This window comes from Miscanthus floridulus, chromosome 7 (assembly GCF_019320115.1).
Source record: "Miscanthus floridulus cultivar M001 chromosome 7, ASM1932011v1, whole genome shotgun sequence".
NCBI lineage: Eukaryota > Viridiplantae > Streptophyta > Magnoliopsida > Poales > Poaceae > Miscanthus > Miscanthus floridulus.
In genome coordinates, this window is record NC_089586.1 from 92636567 (window position 1) to 92654864 (window position 18298).

General features: G+C 48.6%; 2 protein-coding genes across 2 annotated transcripts in view; both read right to left on the reverse strand.

Annotated features, from left to right (window-relative positions):
- The window catches only part of LOC136467314 (ADP-ribosylation factor GTPase-activating protein AGD2-like), a 28127-nt gene extending 18706 nt beyond the window's left edge, over positions 1–9421 (reverse strand). Inside the window, exons 1-5 of the mRNA XM_066465964.1 lie at positions 9243–9421; positions 8227–8303; positions 7861–7961; positions 7388–7458; positions 838–900 (exon numbers count right to left, since the gene is read on the reverse strand). Of these exons, the coding sequence (XP_066322061.1) occupies positions 838–900; positions 7388–7458; positions 7861–7961; positions 8227–8303; positions 9243–9290 (360 nt within the window). The 5' untranslated portion in view covers positions 9291–9421. The remainder of the gene's footprint in view (positions 1–837; positions 901–7387; positions 7459–7860; positions 7962–8226; positions 8304–9242) is intronic.
- Positions 3167–6970, reverse strand: LOC136462250 (uncharacterized). The gene is made up of 2 exons (XM_066461375.1): positions 3345–6970; positions 3167–3238 (listed from the first exon to the last, which is right to left on the reverse strand). Exons 1-2 carry the CDS (start codon positions 6531–6533, stop codon positions 3167–3169), a joined length of 3261 nt encoding a protein of 1086 aa, XP_066317472.1. The 5' UTR covers positions 6534–6970.
- Positions 9422–18298: the final 8877 nt, after the last annotated feature.

Here is an 18298-nt window from a genome sequence, read left to right on the forward strand (position 1 = left end):
GAATGCGCATGTGGAGAACAAATGCAAGATTTTTGCCTGGATCTTAGTGCAAGATAAAATTCTAACGGCACAAAACCTACAGAGGAGAGGGTGGCCACACCATCAACAATGCGTGCTCTGCAATGGCCCTTTAGAGACCGGCCTCCACCTATGCCTATGTTGCCCCTTCGCTAAGGGGGTTTGGAATCATATCCTATCGTGGGAGAACTTCACTCAGATCCAGCAGCAACCCCAGGTCCAACCCACCGATATCAGATCATGGTGGGAAGAGGTGACGACGAAAGTGCCAAGATCAGAACGTAGGAGGCTGAACGGGGTACTAATCTACACCTTCTGGAACATTTGGAAAGAAAGAAATAGGAGAATCTTCGACAACAAGATACAGACGGTGCCGCAGGTGGCCTCAAAGATAAAGGATGATATAGAGCAAAGGAAGAGAGCAATCGATTATGTGTAGCAGATGCCCCCTCTACGGTGGGCCGGGTGTTTTACATGCTTGAGGGGGGGGTTCCTTTCCTATCCTCGACTAACTTAATTTGTACATAAACTCTCTTTTCCCCACTTAATTGAAAGGCAGAGCTCCTGCCATTGCGTTCAAAAAAAAAAGATTTTAGGACTATTTAAGGTTTTCTGCTCCTTGTCCGAACTCGGAAGCAAGAGGGTTGAAGTCTGGTCCCACAAGCATAAAAGTCATTTGCCCATTGAAAAGATCAGCACCTGACCTAATATATTGTTTACTTCAGTTACAACCTATCAGTTACACAATAATATTAGTTACAACTTACAAGTATGCTGTGTTGAGCGGATTTCAGGCGGAAAGGAGAGGAGGGAGTTTACCTTCACACCATTTAAATCCACGTTAATGAACTGTGACAGGCGATCACTAAGCATGTGCTCAACCTGTTTGGAGGGAAAATGCTTATTATAATTAGAATGCAAAAAAATAGTCATTTGTGCTGTTTATACAAGTGATATATCAGCATGCCCTGAGCAAAAGAAATTTACCAAATCTAGAGACATCAGATTAGTACATCAGTGTATTGCGAGGGCGAACAAAAATTCCATCGTAGAACAAATGATTATTATATTCAACACAAAATTCCTGCTTCTAGATAATGCAGCCACTACTGGATGCAAGGAACCCTTTTGGCACTTTCTTCCTATCTGTTTTATTTATAGCAACATAGAAATAAATATCTTTCAACAAATAAAAAATGCATCTGATAGGAACCGAGGTTCCTCCTCTGACCGAGCGTAGGTTGTAGCGGTGGGTGATCGGGGGTCGAGGCTTAAACCGCGATGGACCACGGCGGGGCGCCGTGATCTCGCGGAGGGAGAGGGTAGCGGCGCTACAGTACCGGCGGCTACAGTGTCGCGGTACTGTTCACGGATGAGAGAAGCCGGCAGCTAGGGTTTCTCCCGGCTCCCTGAGGAAGCCGAAAACAATAATTGTTTCTGCTTAATTTCCTCAATAGAGTTTACAGGTATTTATATGTCTCTGAATAATAATAGAAAATAACTCTAATATTATGTAAAATATGATAAATATGGGCCTTAAGCCCCCTAACCCGCCGCATCCTCTAGCCACTGCTGGGCCTTCGCCTGGAGTACTGGATGCCGGTCATAACATCTCTCCCCGCCTTCTCAAACAGCTCGTCCTCGAGCTGGAAGTCGGGGTAGAAGGTGCGGAACTCGTCGACGGACTCCCATGTCGCATCCTCTTCTGGAAAACCATGCCACTGGATCAGCACCTGCCAGGTGTCACGGCGTCGCTGGACACGTAGCGCCTTGGCCGGGGCAGGAGTGTAACGGCCGTCAAAGGTCGGCGCCAGGCTGGCCGGCGTTGCTGGAGCGTCACCGCGGTGGCGCTTGAGCAATCCCACGTGGAAGACATCATGAAGACGGGCACCTTCGGGCAGCTGTAGACGATACGCCACCGCTCCAAGACGCTCCAAGACGCGGAACGGCCCGGCATAGCGAGGACCGAGTTTGCCCTTGGCCCCTGGAGAGAGTGCATGGGCTGTGCGGTTGAGCAGCCGCAGCCACACCCAGTCGCCCACCTGGAACTCGACGTCGCGGTGGCCGGCATCATAATATTTTTTGGACAGCTGCTGAGCCTGCAAAAGACGTTGGCGCACCTCGGCGAGGATCTCATCCCGAGACTGAAGAAGCGCATCTGCAGCCTCGGTCCGAGCTGTACCCGGCGAATAGGGCAGCAGCGGCGGAGGAGGGCGACCGTAGACGACCTCAAACGGTGTGGCGCGAAGAGCCGTGTGGAAGGAGGTGTTGTAGCAGTACTCCGCCCACGACAGCCAATCCACCCACGCGCGGGGGGGCGATCCCCCGTCACACAACGGAGGTACATGGCGATGACCTTGTTCACCACTTCGGACTGGCCATCCGTTTGCGGATGGAAAGCTGTGCTCATGCGCAACTGGACGCCCGCCATCTTGAAGATGTCTCGCCAAACGTGCCCGGTGAACACGGGGTCCCGGTCGCTGACAATGGACAGCGGAAACCCGTGAAGGCGAACGATGCCGTCGAAGAAGGCACGAGCGACGGACGTAGCAGTGTAGGGGTGGCCGAGCGCGATGAAGTGGGCGTACTTGGAGAAGCGATCCACCACCGTGAGGATGACCGACTTGCCCGCAACCTTGGGCAAGCCCTCGATGAAGTCCAGCGAGATATCCGCCCACACTTGGGTGGGGACGTCTAGGGGCTGCAGCAAGCCCGCGGGCTGAACCGTCTCCGTCTTATTGCGCTGGCATGTGGTGCAAGAACGCACCAGGTCCTGCACCAACACACGATCACGAGGGATGTAGAAATCTGCACGGAGTCGATGTAGCGTCTTCTGGGTGCCCTCATGGCCAGCTGAGTGAGCCAAGAGGAGCACTTGCTGGCGCAAGTCCCCTTTGTCCGGCACGTAGACGCGGGAGCCATGGATCAGAAGGCCGTCAGCCAGGCGCCATGGGGCCGCCAGCTCCCCCGCCTGGAGCTGCGCCAGCAGTTGCTGGGCGTCAGGCGCGGCTGCTGTTGCCCGCCGGATGGCGTCCAGAAGCTCGAAGGATGGTCCCGACACAGGTAGGGCTGCTGCAGCCGCGGCCACCAGGACGGCTGCCCCCCCCATCTGCCAAGTCCCGGCGAGAGAGAGCGTCTGCCACGATGTTCAAGCGGCCCGGCCGGTACTCGACCGAGAAGTCGAAACCAAATAGCTTGCTGATCCATTGATGCTGCGGAACTGTAGACAATCGTTGATCAAGCAAAAATTTCAAGCTGTAATGGTCAGTGCGAACCAAAAAGTGGCGCCCCCACAAATATGGGCGCCAATGACGAACGGCCTGAACCAAGCCGATCAACTCCCGCTCGTAGGCCGCTAGGTTGATGTGACGGGCCGCGAAGGGACGGCTGAAGTAGGCGAGGGGCCCGACGCCCTGGTGGAGGACGGCGCCGAACCCTGCGCCCGACGCGTCGCAGTCGACCACAAAGGGCTTAGTAAAGTCTGGCATCTGAAGAACAGGTCCTGTGGTCAAAGCGCGCTTGAGCGCCTCGAATGCCCCCGAAGCATCGTCGTCCCACACAAACGCGTCCCGCCGCAAGAGGCGCGTGAGTGGGGCGGCGATGATGCCGAAGTCCTGAATGAATTTCCGGTAGTAGCCCGCGAGGCCGAGGAAACCACGCAGGCCACGGGCAGAGCGCGGCAGGGGCCACGCAGCCACGGCGGCGACCTTGTCAGCGTCCATGGCGACGCTGCCCTCGGAGATCACGTGGCCCAGGTAGGCCACCGACGATGCGCCAAACGAGCACTTGGATCGTTTCAAGTGAAGGTGGTGTACCCGAAGCGCGTGGAGGACGATGTTGACATGCTGCAAGTGCTCGGCCCATGATGGACTATAAATTAATATATCATCAAAAAATACCAGCACAAACCGCCGCAGGTAAGGCCGAAGGACGTCATTCATCAGCGCCTGGAAGGTTGCCGGGGCATTGGAGAGCCCAAATGGCATCACCAGAAACTCGAAGTGGCCCTGATGGGTGCGGAAAGCCGTCTTGTCGATGTCCTCCGGGTGCATGCGCACCTGATGATAGCCAGAACGAAGGTAAAGCTTGGTGAAGAAACGAGCCCCATGGAGCTCATCCAGCAACTCGTCAACCACCGGAATTGGGAATTTGTCCTTGGAGGTCTTGGCGTTGAGGGAGCGGTAGTCGATGCAGAAGCGCCATGACTTGTCCGCCTTGCGCACCAGCAGGACGGGCGCGGAGAACGGCGAAGTGCTCGGCCGAATGATCCCTTGGGCAAGCATCGCTGCACATTGGCGCTCGAGCTCGTCCTTCTGCAGCTGCGGGTATCGGTACGGCCGCACCGCCACTGGGGCCGTCCCGGGCAGCAGGTGGATGCGGTGGTCGTAGGGGCGCGCCGGAGGGAGCCCAGTAGGCTCGTCGAAGATGTCACCGTGATGCGCCAATAGGCGATCCAGGAGAGGTAGCCGCGGGTCAGTCGTGACCGCGGTCACCGGCTGCTGTGGGGAGGGCGTCTGAGGGCCGGGCACGCCCTGCCAGGTGACGCGGCGGCCCTCCCTCCAGAACGCCATGGTAAGGGCGTCGCAGTCCCACAACACGGGGCCCAATGTGCGAATGAAGTCGAAGCCGATGATGAAGTCGAAGGCGCCCAGGTTGAGGCCAACACACGTGATGGTGAAGTCCTCGTCGCCGATGCGGACGGGCACGTTCCGAGCAATGCCCTCACACGCCACGTGCTCACCATTGGCGACCGTGACACGGAGGTGGTCACCCCCAGCTGGAGACAGGCCCAAACGGCGCAACACAGCCCCTTGGACAAAATTATGAGTGGAGCCGGTGTCGAAGAGGGCGAGGAAACTCTCGTCTTTGACGGTGACGGGGAGCAGCATGGCGTTGGGCGGCCGGATTCCTGCAACAGCATGGAGAGAAACGACAAGGGCGTTAGCAGCGTCTGCTGCATCACCGGCCACACCTTGGCCGGCCGGCTCGTCTGGAAAGGCGGCTGCGTCGGCTTCTGCAGCAGGCACCTCCCCGGCTGCCTCGTCGACGAAGTCCGTAGACTCGAGGTAAAACAGTCGGGGGCACACATGGCCCCGGACATAGGGCTCGTCGCAGTTGAAGCACAGCCCTTGACGGCGGCGCTCCAACTGTTCCGCCGGCGTGAGGCGACGGAACTGACGCACGGGAGGGGCGCCCTGCCCGCCCGCGGGGCCAGCGCCCAGCTGAGCTGGAGCCCCCGCTGCTGGTGGCGGGGCACGCGGGGGCAGGCCGGGACGAGGTGGAGGCCGGGCACCCCGCGGGGGTGGCGCCGTGGGCATGGCTGCCGCGCGACACTCGAAAGCCCGTGCCAAGTACATGGCCGTCTGGATGTCCTGGGGATCGCGCATCTCCACATCCACCCGAATGTACTCGGGAAGGCCCCCGACGAAGAGATCGGCCTTCTGTTTTGCCGAGACGCCACGTGCATGGCAGGACACCGCCTGAAAGCGGTCGGCGAACTCCTGGACCGTAGATTGGAACGGCAAGCGCCCCAACTCCGCCAGCCGAGTACCACGAACTGGCGGTCCGAAGCGTTGGCGGCACAGCTCGACGAAGCGCTCCCAAGAAGGCATGCCCTCATCCTGCTCGAGGGCGTAGTACCAGGTTTGCGCCAGGCCCCGGAGGTGGTACGACGCAATCCACGTTCTGTCGGAGGCCGGCCATCGTTGGCCCCGGAAGAATTGCTCGCAGTGGTTGAGCCAATTCAGGGGGTCTTCCGAGCCGTCGTACGTTGCGAACTCGAGGCGATGCGTCTTGGGCGGCAAGCGGTCGAGACCGCCCCCCATGGCCTGCTGAGGGCGCTCGTAGGGACCCTCCTGGTCGGCCCCAGGTGGCACGGCCGCGTAGGCCGCCACGGAGTCGCTGGTGTCGTGGAACAGCGGCCCGTCCACGCCGCCGTACAGGGTCCCTGCTGCATAGGGTCCCCCATGGGCGACCGTCGATGGAACCTGAGGGATGGTGGACCGAGGCGGCGCCGAGGAGTATAGCGGCGCGGTCATGGAGTGGTGCGCCGCCGAGGATCCAAGGGCCCAAGCCGGAATCGGCGACGGCGAGTGCGGAAATTGCAGCATATGGATCGGGACCTGGGACACCGACGGCTGAACGGAAGTCGACGGCGACGGCATGGAGTCCGTAGGCATCCCGTAGGGGTAAGTGATTTGCGGCACCGAGACGGATGAGGGCAACGGCAGCGGCGGATGAGGAGGATGTGACGGCTGTGGTGGTGGAACCACGTACTGGCCGCTCAGAAACGCCTTCATCATGTCCTGCAGTTCCTTCACGCCATGGCTGAGATTGACGATGGAGGTCGTCACCTCCTCGGGCGTTAACAGCCGCCGCGGCGCGACGGTGGTCGGCAAGGATTGGGAGGGCGGCACCACCAGAACGCCCGCCGTAGCAGGGGGCGCGGTGGAGGCGGTCGGCACCGGCGGGATCGCCGGCGATGGCGCGGCGGAGGAGACAGCGGGGGTGTCCATGATCGACAAGGTCTCTGGTACCAAGCTGATAGGAACCGAGGTTCCTCCTCTGACCGAGCGTAGGTTGTAGCGGTGGGTGATCGGGGGTCGAGGCTTAAACCGCGATGGACCACGGCGGGGCGCCGTGATCTCACGGAGGGAGAGGGTAGCGGCGCTACAGTACCGGCGCTACAGTGCCGCGGTACTGTTCACGGATGAGAGAAGCCGGCGGCTAGGGTTTCTCCCGGCTCCCTGAGGAAGCCGGAAACAATAATTGTTTCTGCTTAATTTCCTCAATAGAGTTTACAGGTATTTATATGTCTCTGAATAATAATAGAAAATAACTCTAATATTATGTAAAATATGATAAATATGGGCCTTAAGCCCCCTAACCCGCCGCATCCTCTAGCCACTGCTGGGCCTTCGCCTGGAGTACTGGATGCCGGTCATAACAGCATCGCTCATACTTTTTCTGTTGTGGTTCTGCAAATTCCAACCCTTATTTTATCACTTGTGCTTTCAGTTTATTGAATATATTTGAAATTTACAAAGTAATCCAAGAACTTTATAGGTGGTAAAATATGTGAAACTGCAGGTGGCAGATTGAGTATAGAAGTTCCAGAAATAATTCAAAAACATAAGTAAGAAAAGGAACAATGTGAATATTGTAAACTGAAACTAATACAGATCATGCCAAGAAAAGAATACAGATCATGCCCAGACTCACAGGAGCAAGCCCTGGTGTTGAGTTGAAAACTCAGACAGAAAAACAGTAATGCTATTTTCCTTTCAATTCTTCGTTCCGTTTGTGTTACATGAACTACCTATGCAGGAGAAATTATAGGTCCAATTTCGACCGTGTATGATAGTAGTACCTGAGAACGAAGGAGTTCCTTGTATGTCCCAAGCTCCCTGAAAGCAGTAGTAAACTTGGACATCACGGGCCCTGCAACATAGTAAAGAATATGGTTTTGAGACAATATGAATAGAGAAACACCATAAATGACTGTAAATTTGTAGCTATCAATTGTCATGCTATGCAATTTTAAATAGGAGAAATTTGATTAATTAACGAGTGCATGGATATGTACGTATCTGTACTATTTCTGTATTCTAAGATTCTGTTGTTCTGATCTACAGACATTAAAACAAATATGCCGTAAATATCCAAAATACTCAAAGTAACAGTGAGACAACTAGAAAATGGAAACAGAAAAAACGCACGTGTTGGGTTTCAACTCTAGCCTACCCCGACTTGCTTGGGACTAAAAGGCTTTGTTGTTGCTATTGTTCTACTAGATATAGATAGGATGGAAGGACAGAACACATTAGACAGAGGTTTGCTGACCTCCAATGGCAACACTAATAGGGTCATCCAGACCAGCACCAAATGCTTGCAGAGAATCTGCAAATGATAGATCCCCTGCATATGCCTCATCAAGTGATCCCCTGAAACTAAGGTGATTAGCAACATAATAAAAAAGCACTAGCTCATGGAACATTACAAAAACTAAAACACGAAACCTGGAACAGCAAAGTAAAGAAAAAAATATTGAATGTATTTCTTGAACTAAATGGAATTTTTGTGAAGGGGCCTTATCAGAAACTTATGCAATAAGACAGTACACATTTATGGCATTTGCCTCAAGTTATGTGCAGTTAGAAGGCCTCAAATGTATGCAAATGTGGAACAGGAGATAATCAAGAAACATACATGAATCTTTTACATCCTTTATGCAGGTTTGAGCACCGTTCTTTCAGTTCATCAGTATGTTGTTCCAAAGAATTGACCTGCAGGTATTGGAAATAAGTCGGGACAATAATTTAAATGCATGTATAGGTTTGTTTTGAAGTTCAAAAACAAGGTTTTGGGGGCAACAAACAGAGATAATTTGATAATTCTGGAGAGAAATTAGTGAGCCAAGTTACCCAGCAAAATTGTTAAGCCCAATGCCTACACCTCTTTTTTTGTTTGATTTCTATAAGAAACAGAATAGCAGGGATGTTTTTAAGAGGGGCCAATTTCATTATAAAATTTCCAGCAGGCTGATTCAACAAAAATGGATTGTTGTTGTTCCAGCAGGTGATTCAACAAAAATGAAACCATCAATTCGAAATGGGGAAACTAGTGTCCTCAGCAAAACAAAAATAAACAGGAAACCATTGTAAAAACTTGAGCCAAGCTGAAAATTTGCTCAAGCAAGCTTTACCCTTTGCACCATGTCCATCCATGAGCAAACTTCAAATAGGATCCACCCCCTTCTATTCAGATATGTTGTGCAATGCAACAGCAAATTTTGATCTTAAAAGTTGCGCCGTTGTCATCAAAGCGTTCTAACCCCTTCAAAGAAATCAACCCCGAACTATCTGAGGATGATTGACTTAATTCTCACCAACATGCCCAATTCGTCCAAACAAACACGGAAATCACGTGAAAACGCCAACTCTGCTCAGAAATCCCTGTGTTTCAAATCCAAAACGATCAACGCACACTGGATCAAGCTACCAAGCCGAGATCTCCCGCACACAAATGTTCCAAATCCGCCATAGCTCCGTCACAGCCACCCAGACTCCGACAACGGATCGAATCCTTCCATTCGACACACCCAAATCAACCCAAATCCAACTGACGACCGAGATTCCAAGAAACACGAAACAATGCCTCGAAGGGGCCGGATCAGGGAGGCCCCGTGGGCAGAGGGGCGAGGGGCGAGGGGCGAGTGGCGCCACCTGTTTGCGGAACATGGGGGAGTCCTCGAGCTTGGTGAAGGCCGCCATGTCCGTCCTCGTGGCGCGTGGAGGCGAGGCTGCTGCTGCTCTCTGGAAGCTCGTGGAGATCTGGGCGGGAGGGAGGAAGGAGGAGAGAACCAGAGAGGAGGCGGTCGGGCATAGCTGCCGGTTTCCTGTACGCCGTAGTGCGGTGGCGCTGTGCTGGTGCGGGCTGTGCAGTGTCGGGGTTAGATGGGTTGGGCTGGGTTTTGAACCCAATCGCATTTCACCGAATTGGTGGGCTGCGGAGTGTAAAATGGGATGGGCCGACTTAGCTGGTCTCGGGCTCTTGGCGGGCTCACGAAGTCGAAAAAAGCGTGCCTTCCAGCTTTTTTTCTTAAAGTTTCGTTCTTTCAGTATCCAGTTTACCAATTAACTTTCCTAAAAAAAAAAGTTTACCAACCAACTTAATTCGAGATAATTCCTTTTTTATAGTGAATTTGATATTGCTAACCACACGCCCATGCTGTCTGAGATAATTTTTGTTGTTCAGTTCAGCTAAGGTTTTCGGATTCAAATACGACCAAAATGGATGGATCTTGAAAAATTTAGATTGGAATTCACTTATTTTGACCAATCAAAACATCTTGTTTAGCTAATATCTTATCAAATTTCGGCCAAAATCAAGAGGAGGCAGAGTGTATTATAATTTGGTAAGAGTTTGCACTTTTATATTGAAGGAATAACTCTTGCAAGTTTGTTTGAACTCCAGATTATACTAAAAATTTAAATCGATCCGAAACTTTTGAGTGATACAATGTCATTTCAGGTCTCATCGAGATAGGTGAATTTCGATGCAACTCGATTGTTTTGGACCGCTATTTAAAAGCTATTAACGGTTCAAGATGAGATGATGACCCGACTTTGTTTGAAAATCATTTATATGATTGAAGAGAGTTATTATAGCATATTAGTAACACCTTTCATCAAAGATTGATGCAGTGTGCTACTGAACACTAAAGATAGCATGTTCGCTTGAACTTATCAGTCGTACCGTTTTAGCGAAATAACAGTGTTTTTCTCTCACAACAAATCAGCATCAGCCGTTTTTTCAGCTAGCCGAACAGGGCCTCGTCAAAAACAATATAAGCCGAAGACGTCGTTGAGGCCCATGATTCAAAAAGACTCCTTTAATTTAAGTTCCACTTGCCACGTACTTCGTATTCGTAACTTTTACCTTCTTCAACTTCTTCCTCACCTGGTTCATTGTAACAAGGATGAAGTAGTTAGGTCACACTGAACTTAACACTTGTCAATGCCCTTGCGAGACTGGGGAGATTGGTTGGTGCACCTTCAGGGCCTGTTTGGATGTTTCGTGATTCTTTTCACATGTAATAGCATTATTACACCTTTTTATTTTCTCCATGGTCAACCGCCGTCTCTGTTTGATCCACCACATCATGAGGTCCGTCGAAGCTCTTTGAGTGAATCCGTCTCCGATGTGGTGTGTTTGTGCCTCAGCCATCTACAATTAGGAATCATGACCCATTCCTAGCTGACCTAAGCCAACTACAATACGAGTCGTGTACATGCATATACGAGCCCGGTCATAGCCTCAACTGTCAACTGTTAGGTTTGATCTCCCACCAGTTAGGCCCAACGGCCTTTTGGGTCTTGTTCTCGCGCCCTGATCGGGGGCGCCCAACCCTACATGGTTGGTGGGCCCCCGTCGCACAGCGCTATAAAGGAAAGGTGGGGGCCGGGGCTCGCAGTACGAGGTTCACCGCGCCGCCAGTCACCCCACCGACATCCTAACCCTAACCCGATCTTGAGAAGGGGCGCTGCCAGCGACGGGAAGCACCACCGACGCCGGCAACGCCACCCCGACGCACACGCCGCCGCCAAGGACGCCACTGCATCGACTCCTCTCTCTCTCCACCGAACATCGCTGGCGGCGCGCAGATGGCGTCCGCCAACGAGATCCCAGCCGGTGCTTCGACCACTACGGCTTTTGATGGTCTGCTACCTCTCACTCCCCTTCTCTCTGTCTCTCTGTAAATCTTGAACATGTATTCCTATTCTATTACTATGTATCCCGATCTGATGAATATGACTAAAAGAAAGCCAACAATGGTATCAAAGTCACGGTTAGAGAAGAAATCAGATCGGGGTAAGAAAGGAAATGAAACTGACCGATCTGATGCGGATCGGGAAAAAGAAAATAGAAAGAAGAACCCTAGACCTAAATCCTTCCGGATAAGAGAAAACCCTAGACCCAAATCCGAAAGAGGGAAGAAGGGGAAGAAGAAAGAAAGGAAAGAATATGAACGAACCCTAACCCTAACCCTAGTTTCCCATTCGGATGAACCCGAAAAGAACAACTCAAATCAGAAAGGGGAAAGTGGAGGACGGATCTACCTCGCCGTGCGTCGGATGAACCTTCGCCGGCGCGGGAGAAGAAGCCGAGCCGGGGGCGCTGGCTCGCCGGGCTCGGCCAAGGAAGCGCCGCGGCCAGGCCGCTCGACGGCGGCGTGCACACCCATTGGGGAGCACGCGCGCCGACGAGGGGGCCGGCGACGGCGCCGAGGCTCGCTCCACCGCCCGCTCGCTCGTCGTCGCTCGCTCTCGATTGCGGCTGCACTGCGGCTGAAGAGAGAAGAGAGAGCGCGGCGAAGAAGAGAGAGGGAAAGGGCAGGGGTGAATGCGCTAGGGTTTCCAGGGCACCGCCGCGGCGATGTTTTTGATCCGGCCGAAACGGACGCTCGAGATTGGATGGGCCAACTCGAGGCCCAGGCGGGCGCGAGCGCGCGCAGCACTTTGCCGGCCCAGGCCCAGGTTGCGGCCTGGGTGTGGCCTGCGCGCGCGCGGAGGTCTGGGCCGAGCCGGCTTTTGCCGTCTTGGGCCGCGCTGGGCTGAAATGAAAGAAGAAAAATTTTGTTATTATTTTCTAGGAGCAATTTTAATGCATATTTTTTATGAATTTGAATTATTTTGATACAATTTTTCTGTGCAAATTTTATCCAATGATACTTTGCTCAGAAAACAGTAAATTTTTTAGTGCTTCTGGAAAATAATAATATGAAAAGATTATTAATGTTTCCGCTGTGCATGATAATTTTCGTTCTCTTTTGATTAAATTTGAACCAACGGGATAATTTAATTTTAAGAGAAATGGATTTCTGATAATTTTGATGAGATTATGATGTTGTTATTTTCTGACCAACGTTGTTAATAACAATATTATAATTTTGATCCATGAGAAATTATGCATTAATTTTACTTCTGCCCAACGGTGATGTAAAATATTTTACATGGATGAATTATAAGTTTTAATTTGACCAACGTTGAGTTAAAGCATGAAATTTTATGTATAAATGTTTCTTACTTATTCTGGTGTGATTTCAGGAGGCAAATGCATTGTGAACATTGCCAATATCCCGACACTCAATGGGACCAATCACTGTGTGTGGCGGGAGAAGTATGGATTGGAACTTGCATTGGGAGAGGTCGATTTTGCCATCACCTCACCATGTCCTACTGAGCCAGAGGACCCGGTGAGAGGTGAAAATGAATCTGACGCTGATTTCACTGCTCGAAAGCGTGATCATGCTGAAATAAGAATGAAATATGACCTTAAACATAGGCAATGGACTCTCTCCAACTGCAAGTGTATGTTGGTGGCCAAAGCCACCATAGAAGAACAAATAAGGGGCTCAATCTCTGAATGTGCTACTGCCAAAGAATATCTTGAGAAAATCAAGAGTCAGTTTACTGAGTCTACCAAGGCCACAACAAGTTCACTGATTAAGAAGCTTGTGAATGAGAAATTCACTGGTGGTAGCATAAGAGAGCACATTTTGAAGATGAACACTACGGCATCTAAGCTAAAGGAAATGAATTTGAAGGAGGAGGATTTCCTGATTCATTTGATTTTTGCTTCTTTGCCAAAAGAATATGACATCTTCATTGTGAACTATAATATGCAGCCCGAAAGATGGGGCATAGAAAGACTCATCTCAATGTGTGCTCAAGAAGAGGAGAGGATAAAGTCCTCATAAGGTGAATCCGCTCATTTTGTGAAGGATAACAAAAGAAAGAACTTTAATGGCAAGAATTCTAAACCACAAGAGAAACCTAAGTGGGATAAGGCCTCTTCCTCCAATTCACAGGGAAAGAAACCCCAGGATTCTGAGAATCAGTAGTATGGTGGAGCTGAAAAAGATTAGTGCAAGCACTGCTTCAAGAAGGAACACTACAAGAGAGATTATCCAGACTTCCTGAAATCTCTGCTAAAGAAATGTGATGAATTTATTACATTTGTAGATGAATCCCTATATTTATGTTATGATAAATCCACTTGGTGGGTTGATTCAGGTGCAACTACTCATGTTGCAAATTCCTTACAGGGGTTAAGTGGGACGAGAACCTTGCAAAGAGGAGAAAGAACGATTAAAGTTGCAAATGGAGTGCAAGCCAATGTTGAAGCCATTGGAGTTTTTTCTTTAGAATTAAATAATGGTTTTGTACTTAGACTTAAAGAAGTACTTTATGTTCCCTCTTTGCGTAGAAATTTGATAAGCGTTTCGAAACTTGATGATGATGGAATTGGTTGCCATTTTGGTGATGGCAAGTGTAAGATACTGGTTAATAATAAATGTGTTGGTCTTGCCTTCCGACAAGACAAGCTTTATTTATTATCTCTTGCTGAGAATGCGAACAATGTATGCGATGAGAATATGAATGATTCCCCATCTGCGGATGTAACTAAGAAGCGGAAGAGAATTGATACTGTCTCTTTGAAATTATGGCATTGTCGCTTAGGCCATATTTCGAGGGGGAGAATGGAACGATTGGTTAAGGAATCAATTCTCCCGCACTTAGACATTTCAGATTTAGAACAATGTATTGATTGCATCAAAGGAAAGTATGTCAAGAAAATTAAGAAAGATGCCAAACGAAGCACAGGAATTTTAGAAATAATCCACACAGACATATGTGGTCCTTTTCCTGTGAAAAGTGTGGATGATTATGACTCGTTTATAACATTCACAAACGACTACTCTCGTTATGGCAATATTTATCCAATTAAAGAAAGATCGGAAGCATTGGATAAATTCAAAATATTTAAAGCTGAAGTCGAAAATCAGCACAATAAGAAAATCAAGATAGTACGATCAGACCGAGGTGGAGAGTACTATGGGCGACATACCCCATATGGCCAAATTTCTGGACCATTTGCAAGGTTCCTATAGGAAAATGGCATAGTTATTCAGTACTCCACACCGGGAGAGCCTCAGCAGAATGGAGTGGCTGAAAGACGCAACCGTACCTTAATGGATATGGTAAGAAGCATGATGAGTTACTCCACATTACCGATTAGTTTATGGATGGAGGCACTGAAAACCGCCATTCACATACTTAATCGAGTACCAAGTAAATCGGTGCCTAAAACACCGTATGAATTATGGACAGGAAGAGAACCCTCACTTAACTATTTGCGTGTGTGGGGCTGTCCAGCTGAGGCAAAAGTGTTTAACCCAAACATAGGAAAGTTAGACTCCAAGACAGTCAGCTGCCATTTTATTGGCTATCCAGAAAGATCAAAAGGATATCGCTTCTATTGTCCTAACAGACATACGAAGATTGTAGAAACAAGACACGATGTGTTCTTGGAGGATAACATAATCAGGGGGAGCATGGTAGCATGAGAAATCAGCCTACAGGAGAAGCGGGTACATGTACCCACTCCGATGGTTGAAGAACCATTCTTCACGCTACCTGCTGCTGTTGCACCGATAGTGCAGGACACTGTAGTGCCAACACCTGTTGCAAGTTCTTCCGTGGCGACAATGAATAAACATGAGGAATCTATCCTTGAGGAACCTATCCTTGAGGAACATATAGAACCAAATATTACACATGAGGAAGAACAACAACAGCCAAATGTGGAACAAGTGCCGGAGGCACCTAGAAGGTCTCAAAGAATAAGAAGATTAGCTATTACTGATGACTATGAAGTTTATGAAACAGAAGAATGTCAGATGGGGGATGATCCCACCTCATTTGAAGAAGCCATGAGAAGCGACCACTCATCAAAGTGGCTTAAGGCCATGAGAATGTCCGGGCACGGCATGTGCGGCCGTAGTGCCATAAATGGCGAGGCGACGGCATCGACAGCGGGGGCAAGGCCACACGCGTGGTGGCGAGCAGGACATCAGCAACATCGCAGCGCAAGGTAGGGAGGATAGCGGCAGCAGCTATGCGGCGATGGATGGGGCAGTCACGCGGTAGGGCAGCAGCGCTGGGCCAGCGGCGGGCGCTGCAGCCAGAGATGGCTAGGCCATGGCCAAGCTGAGGGCGGCCCTAGCCCACCAGCGTGCGGCCACACGCGAGCATGGCTTGACCAAACATGGCCACGACGAGCACCGGAACGCGGTGACCGTGCACTCTAGACTGAGCAACCAGAAACGTGTTGCCCACAAATTTTAAAGCGAAGTAAAGGCTGCTGATCAACACGACTGGGGTTCAACCAATTCCACTAACCCTAAGCCGATACTAACAGCGACCTAGCAAAGCAATTCTCATGACCAGAGAGCAATCAAAAAGGGAGATAAAAGGATGCCAACATGAGTCCGTCACGCTGAACGCCGGTTTACGAACAGAGCGCTAACAACATGGTCTACAACTCGTTTTAATGAAGTTCGGACAATTTTTGCAACACCAACGAAAAACCAAACTAGTCCATGAACTACACCATGTCAAGGTACTCGTTATGATGCAACCAACAGTACAAAAATATGGATCTAGTTTTTAAGAAATTTAATCAACATTTAAATGCTGAAACAGCATCGTTATTAGGTTTTTAGACAGGTCATTCTAGTTCTAGAAGCTGAAATTGAATTCCACATTCAATTCTCGAGCTATCAAAAATACTATTGAACAACATCTATTCACCAAAACAAAAGTTGTATTTTCATCTACTAAACTTGTACTTCAAATTTTATTTAAGTACTAAATACAAGTTATATTTTATTTTTGTTTATAAAAATTGTTTTTCATGCTTAATCAAATAGGACAAGCCACTCACTATTTATTTGCTAGAATTGCTATTAGGCATTTTAAGCATTTTCTTCATACTTTTCCAAAACAAACCCTAAACAACTTTTGTTCCCAAGATTATTTAAAAGCTTTTAAGTACCAAAGAAAAATTGATTAGCAACACTTATTTGATTCTTTTATTCATAAAAGTAAGTCACACCAGGTTCACCTTACCATTTCATGTAAGAATTTATTTTAAAATCCTATAAAATGCATACGCTAGGGTTTAGGATACATGGTTATACTATTATGTAACACCCGGGGTGTTACATAATAGTATAACCATCTATTCTAACCTCGATCATGCACTTCTCTACACAACCTTTGAGCGGTAAAATGAAATGCCCTACAAGTATACCTTTGCCTTGCACATTCCATTCCATCTCTTTCATCGTTGATGCAACACATGCACCAACCAATCACTAAATGATATGATCTACTTCATATCATCACATGACTGTATTGGTTCATCGATCTTGACTTCACTTGCTCTTCACCGTTGTCTCGGTCCATCGACGCCAATTCATCACTCAACTTGCCCTTCACTCTTGCAACCGGTCCGTCGAGCCAAGTCTTGTCTTGATCTTCTCCACCTTGATCCCATGACTTCATGTCATGTCTCATATGCAATGAGCCCCTTCATCACATGTGTGAGCTTTGCAACGTCTCTGAGCCATTTTCACCTCCATGGCATATGTTGCTCACACACATGTACCTGTGGACTAATCACTCGTGTATCTCACATTAAACACAATTAGTCCACCTAGGTTGTCACTCAATTACCAAAACCAAACAAGGACCTTTCAGTCTCCTCTTGAGTCATGTCTTCTTTTTCTTCAGGAGATTTTTCCTGAATTATTATTTTCTCGATTTGACCACCTTGATCTTTGCTCCCTTCCATTTTTAAGGATTTTTATCTTTGAAACCCAATGGTCTACCACGTTTTATAGTAGCCTTTGACTCATTAGTAGTAGACGGTTGTCCCTCTTGGACATTAATTTTTTCAGGAGCATTAGCAGCTGGAATATATGACTTAGTCACTCTTTTTAAGTCTGTAAAAGCATCTGACAAATTATTTGCTAAACTTTGTAATTGAATTATCCTTTGAATTTTTTGCTCATATTGTTTTGTACGAGGATCAAAATGAGATAACGATAATTCATTCCACCTTATTTCTCTATTCAGCTGTTTATTTTCTCCCCCTGTTGTTGGGAAATTTGACTCATCAAAATGACAATCAGCAAATCTTGTTATAAATGTGTCTTCCGTTGATGGTTCAAGATACTTTATTATAGATGGGGATTCATACCCAATATATATTCCCAACCTTCTTTGAGGTCCCATCTTTGTGCGTTTTGGTGGAGCAATTGGGACATACACCACACATCCGAAAATTCTTAGATGGAAAATATCTGGCCCTTTGCCAAAAACCAATTGTAGAGGGGAAGAACTATGATAACTTATTGGCCTAATGTGAATTAATGCAGTTGCATGCAAAATAGTATGTCCCCATGCAGACATTAGGAGTTTTAACTTCATAAGTAATGGTCTCGCTATTAATTAGAGACGTTTAATAAATCACTCTGCAAGACCATTCTTTGTATGAACATGTGCAACTGGATGTTCAACACTTATTTCGGTCGACATGCAATATTCATTGAAATTATCTGATATAAATTCACCGCCATTATCCAAACGTATAGTTTTGATCGGATTATCCGGAAATTGAGCTCTTAACTTGATTATATGAGCCAACAACCACGCAAATGCTACATTGTGGGTCGATCGTAAGGAGACGTGTGACCATCTAGTTGATGCATCAATTAAAACCATGAAATATCTAAATAGTCCACTTGGTGGATGAATTTGTCCACATATATCTCCTTGTATGTGCTCCAAAAAAGCGAGGGACTCATGTTCAATTTTAGCCGGTGATGGGCGCACAATCAGTTTTCCTTGAGAGCATGCGATGCATGGGA

Coding starts and splice junctions, on each gene's coding strand:
- LOC136462250 (XM_066461375.1), bottom strand. CDS start 6,533: ATGGACACCCCCGCTGTCTCCTCCGCCGCGCCATCGCCGGCGATCCCG. Junction 3,239..3,344: donor AGCGGGAGTTGATCGGCTTG/GTTCAGGCCGTT, acceptor GATTGTCTACAG/TTCCGCAGCATCAATGGATC.